The 6,002-nt window shown below is 35.5% G+C and overlaps 1 protein-coding gene across 1 annotated transcript; it reads right to left on the bottom strand.

Moving 5' to 3' along the window:
• Positions 1-1,036: 1,036 nt before the first annotated feature.
• Positions 1,037-2,926, bottom strand: LOC120196677 (IST1-like protein). Its single transcript, XM_039198420.1, has 7 exons — positions 2,784-2,926; positions 2,507-2,639; positions 2,312-2,415; positions 2,063-2,234; positions 1,828-1,968; positions 1,652-1,740; positions 1,037-1,580 (listed from the first exon to the last, which is right to left on the bottom strand). The coding sequence occupies exons 1-7, from the start codon at positions 2,873-2,875 to the stop codon at positions 1,073-1,075; spliced, it is 1,239 nt and encodes a 412-aa protein (XP_039054351.1). The 5' UTR covers positions 2,876-2,926; the 3' UTR covers positions 1,037-1,072.
• Positions 2,927-6,002: the final 3,076 nt, after the last annotated feature.

Raw genomic sequence — 6,002 nt, 5'->3', positions numbered from 1 at the left:
TAGTCAGCGGGATAATCCTTTGGTTGTAGGATATGTGGATTCAGACTATACGGGTGACTTGGATAATAGAAGATCTACGATATGGTATGTCTTTACTCTTGGTGGAGGTCCTATTTGTTGGAAGTCTACTATTCAATCTGTTGTGACATTATCTATAACTGAAGCTGAATACATGACAACGGCTGAAGCTGCAAAAGAAGCTTTATGGCTTACTGGTTTAGTGAAGGAGTTGGGTGTTCAGCAAGGTGGAGTTCAGTTGCTTTGTGACAATCAAAGTACTATTCACTTGGCTAAGAATCAGGTATATCATGCTAGAACTAAGCATATTGATGTAAGGTTTCATAAGATCAGAGAGTTGGTTGCATCTGGAGAGATTTTGTTTCAGAAGGTACATACTGATGAGAATGCCGCTGATATGTTCACCAAACCAGTTACGACAGACAAGTTCATGCATTGCTTGGACTTGTTGAGTGTTTCTAGTTGTTAAAGAAGTAAGGTAACCCAACCCACATTGAATGTTTCCTAAGGGGCAGGATATTCACCAAAGTGGAGATTTGTTAGGTATGTCTCATAAATATACCGAGAAAGTCTTGTAATGGGGGTTACGATTATGTGAGTTGGGGGTGCGGGGGTTACGGCCCCGCGGTATGGTACAGAGTTATTTTTGTAAATATGTACCAGAGTTTTTTTATTATAAAAGGAGACGCAACCTAAATCTATGAGACATTGAATTGAATAAAAATTCTAAAACCGCCTAAGGCACTGAGGACGTAAGCACATTGCTGAACCTCATTAAAATTCTTGTATTTTTTCTGTTTTCTTTACCCAATTATTCAACAGAAAGTAAATTACATTGACCAGTGTGTTTTAATTTCAAGTTTCTACTTGTATTGCATAACGACATTTATGAAGAGAACTAGTCAATATAACAACATTTATGCATAGAATCTTACTATTATTTAATAAATTTTAAATGACAGATATCTCTTTGTTTCAAGGACAGTGACAATACAACTGCATTCTAACATCGTATATGTAACAATATAATATCCGAATTCCAATAATATAATTCTCATGGTAGTGATTTGCGGAACTTGAGAGCTTCAAAACGAGCTGCAAGATCATCATAATCCGGCAATTTCGGGTGAACACGATGAATAGAAGAATCACGTTTATCATCATGAGATACTGGAGGTGGAAGATCATCTTCTGCTTCTATTTCTTCATCACAATCTGATTCATCAAACTTTATGTCTGAATATGCAGGAGGGGCATTATTGTAGCTGTGTCTCCTCCAGGTCTTCCCACCTTCATCGTTGCTGGGTCTTACTTCCTCACTACTTGGAGCGAAAAACGTTCCGAAACTCCGAGATTCATTGATTCCCCTAGGTCCAGGAGGATTGGTTGGAACGAATCCAAGAGTGGAGTTAACACAACCGGAGGCTTCACTAAATAGATTACTGTTCCGGTTGGCCAAATATGCAGCAGCTTGTGCTGCAGCAATTGCTCTTTTCGCAGATTCTTCAGCAGCTTCAGCGGCTGCAACAGTGTTTTTAAAACGAACAGGGTCCTCTTCCCCTCTGCCACATTTTTTACAGTAAGAGCAAATAATGATGGGAAAAATTTGTTTGAAAATTCATCAAACAGTTACCTGGTCGTCAACTCTTTCGGCTCAGGGAACGGAACTGTAGCATGTTTCACAGGTAAGCTGGAAGCACTAACGAATGAACGTGGCCCCTCCTATTCATCATTTAGTAAAAAAAAGAACATAAGTTTATTAAAACAACAATGATTGAACTTATAGACCGAATGAAGTTAGGAACTAACTATAAGGTCTTCAGGAGGTTTGAGCAGCTCCTTTTCTGATTCAGATATATCCCATTCTATATTGTGCTCCTTAGCTATTTCCTTCATGACTTTCAATTTTGCTTCACCTGTAGGTGTTTTCACCGAGAGCTTGTCAATCAGCTGTAGGCACAGACACAGAGGTAAGGCATTGTCAGTCTTAACCTACATTGATATCCTACAATGGAACAGGCAAATGATAGAAGAGAAAGCTAACCAAGCGATTAACACCGCAGTTGGGTCGCAGATCAGTGGCTGCAACTACAAAATCTGCTCCATATTTCTTCTCAAAAATGTTTCTGATTTCTATCAGCTCTGGGATTTCAGCACATCTTGGGGACGCAAATATCAAACTAGCAATCCCTTCTTTTAGATCAGCAGGGCATTCCCTGGAGCAATTGGACGCCTTTAGGTACCTTTTTTTTTATGTAAAGAGAATCTATAGAACGTAAAATAACCAACTCACCTTCGCTTTTTAATGATGGAAAGCCTGGCTACAACTAACTCACAAAAGAGCTCAATGAACTCATTTGCAGCCAAAACATTCTGTTCTCTTATGACATGCTCAATCTACAACACCCATTACAAAATCAGAAACAAAATCTAAATACTATGAATCGATGCTAATAGTAAACTAAAGAGTAAAAAAGAAAAAAATTACTCGAATGCGGGCAGTGGCGTCTTGACCGGACTGAAGAAGCAGGGCGATGTCACGCCTCATTTGCTTCACCACCACTTGTCTCTTGTTCCTGAGTAGCTTTATCCTCGCAACCGCCATTTTGGCCGCTGTTTTGCTAGGGTAAATAACAAAAGATGTTAAAGAAATGGAAAGCCAGAATAGAAAAATCTGTTCTTGACTGGTGTTGTAAAAAAAGGTGTAAGTTTTGGTTTAAAGAGAAATAGAAGAAAAGAAAGGAAAGGAGAGTAGAGGGTTTTACCATTTGGAGGAGTTGAAACCATTGCCAAAGAGGGAGAGAGTAAGCTTCATCAGCTTCTTGGAATGGGCGGCGGCGGCGGTGGCAACAGTCATGGCCCTTGCAGAATAGAAGAGAGGAAGGAAGAATGGTTTATTTAATCGCAAAGGCTCGAAAGCGAAAATGAAATATTTGCATTGGGATACTCTTCCGTTTCTCAGCGTTTCTATTTTTGATTTTTTTCTATTGATCAGGTCCCACTCTGATTAGTGGGCGGCAATGTAACCGTTATGTGATTTGACACGTGTGAAGAATCCGATGGGGATAAAATATTGGGCTTCAACTTTGATCAAAGAAACCCATTTTCCATAACGGTTGAATGAAAATTTAATTTTTAAATGTTACTGGGCCTGTACTTTAAGGCTCATATACTAATATAATCTTCAAATATGCAATACTAATTATGTATTTAATTTTGGGAAAATTACAAATTAATCATTTAACTTTATTATTACTCTTATTTTGGTCAGAAAAATTTTAAAAATTCAATTTTTCACTCAACTTTAACATTGTCCTATTTTAATCACTCGGATGTTAAATCAAACAACATGTTGGTTGATGTGGTTAATTTTTCGTTGATATGAAAGCTATGTGTTGTCCACCTAATTTTCTTTTTTAAAATTCTATTCATCCCTTTACATCGACCACCATCCATGATTATCATCATCTATTTCACCGCTCTACGTGACATCTTTGTTTTTGGTTCCTTTAATATTCTCTCTTAATACGCTGCTCTTTGCTGCCATGAGTTTGTTGGCAATAGTGCCCTAGGCCTATTGAATAGATACAATATTTTGATTATTTGATTTATTATTATTATTATTTGCATGCCTTTTCTACATTACTATTTTTGAATAGTATTGTTAATTATTTTAAATATTTTTAAATGATTATTATTGTGGGAACAGTAATAAAATAAGATTGATATGAAGTTTAGCTATTTATGTCGATAATCTTATTCCTTACTTTTCTTTTATTTTCTTATATCGCATTATTACTTAAGTCTTTATAGTACGTTTTTTTATGCCTTTATGACATGTTTCCTTTGCTTTTGGCACGTTTTCGGTCTTTTATATTGGTCGTTTGGTTGTTTATTTTTATTTTATTTTTTAGGGTTAAATTTGACATCGCCTCAACTGATCAAAATGACACTTATTAGCTATTTTGTTGATCTTCCCTACTTCGAACCATCAGATTGGATTAGATATATAGTTCATGTTTGGAGATAGTTTTCTCATAATGCTTGGCTTTGATATACAAATGTTTGTGATCTTTTAATAGTTTGATCTCCTATTATGATTTGTTTACCGATGTAGTTATATTTGTTCATATATATATATTTGTTCGAGTTTGTGATTGGTTTTTAACCTTTCTCTTATATGATCCTTTATGATCTTAAATGGCTAGTTTCTTGTGTAGATGATTATAGGAATATGTCCTAATTATGTGTTTAGTTTACGATTATATTTGTAAACCTTCATCGTAATTTTAAATATTTCTTAATTTTTTAATAAAACAAGCAACTTCTATTTGCATAAAAAATTTCATTGCATTATTTTGAAAAAATTATTTTAGAAATCATCTCAACATTAAAACCTTTTCATATAAAAATACTTTTACTCAAATAATATATTTTATTAGTTTTTAGTAATATTTGGTCCTTAGGTTTACAAATATAGTATCTTAAGTTTTGGATATTTCAAATTAAAAAGATTAAAATTCTCTTAGTTTCAATAATTCTCATAGATATAAATTATAAACTTATATAATTCATAACATATTATATGAAATTAATGATCCATTTTTTTCCTAAACACTCCTATATTCTTTAATATTTTAGGGTATAATGTATTTTCAATCACCCTCACATTCTTTATGTCACACCCAATTTAGGGGTTAAATTATAAGTTTTAGAAATTTATAGTCAGTTTTAGAAAGTTATAGGAAATTCAGGTATCGAGCCTTGAATTTACCCATTTTTCTTTAACAGTGAAAAATTTAAGCCCACTTGTCCAGTAACTCAACCCGTGAACCCCAAACTCGTTCCCCCTGAACCAGCCCCTTCCCTCCTTAAAATACGCCTTGCTCCGGCCGTCGGTAAGTGTCACCGCCACCTTCAGTTGAAGCACCGTGACCATCTGACCAAAACCCCTAAGGTTGATCGTTAAAAGCCGTCTCCGTTTGTCGTAAAACCCGTCATAAAGCTTCATCATCTCCACCATCGATCGCCTCGATTTTTTCGTTGGTTTCGATTGATCCGGTGATCGTCTTACAACACCGTTGTTACCAATGTGTTCCCTTGCCAGTTCCAATCAAAACCTGACCCATGGGTCACCGCACCGTCGTCGTTCTTACCGTCCGCCGTGGGTAAACTTGGATTTTGTGTTTTCGGTGATTTTAGAGAATTTTATTGTGATTGTTAGATTGATAATTAGTTAATTCGAATATGTGGATTATCAAGGATGAATCGGATGTTCAAAATGGCCTATGTTACAGTCGTACACGTCAACAATGCGCGTGGGGCTCCTCCGCCGGTCCAGGAAATTTATGGAACTAGTCTAGTCATATCAAACCGGTCCAAACCAGTCTGAACTGAGTCTGTTTGACCCGACCGAGTCATCTCATACGAGTCAACCTGTTGACCGTTGACTTTGACCTAAAAAGTCAACTTTTTCTGAAAAGGTCTTATTTTACGTTTTTCGAAGTCCTGAGCATGAATCCAAAGTATGTTTTACCAAATTCGAACCCGGTAAGCTATTTTTTAGTAATTTATTTTCAGAATCAAAATTGGTTTTCCGATTAAGTTTAGTTTCTGATGTAAAATTGTTTGCTATGTATCTGAGGAATTATTGGACATTGAATTAAAGTTCGAGGATGATCGAATGGATTTTAAATGGTCGATTGATATGGCATAAAAATCGAAGTAATACTCTACTACCTTTTGTATGCTCTTCAGAACTCATTGATAGATGATAAATGCATGAATGAAAATGATTGGTCCATTAGATGTATTTAACTATCATTGGACTCAGACGTAAATTGGAATAAAGACAAAACACTGTATAAGACTCAAACGACTCGAAAAAGAGAAACTTGAAGATCAATCGGAAATAATTATAAGGTCACTGATTCAATAATAATTGAATTGGTTTCAAGATGTGCAAATTTTGATAAATCTCTTTA

This window comes from Hibiscus syriacus, unplaced genomic scaffold (genome assembly GCF_006381635.1).
Source record: "Hibiscus syriacus cultivar Baekdansim isolate YM2019G1 unplaced genomic scaffold, ASM638163v2 tig00117034_pilon, whole genome shotgun sequence".
In the NCBI taxonomy this organism is placed as follows: domain Eukaryota; kingdom Viridiplantae; phylum Streptophyta; class Magnoliopsida; order Malvales; family Malvaceae; genus Hibiscus; species Hibiscus syriacus.
This window is presented reverse-complemented; position numbering and strand designations above follow the sequence as displayed.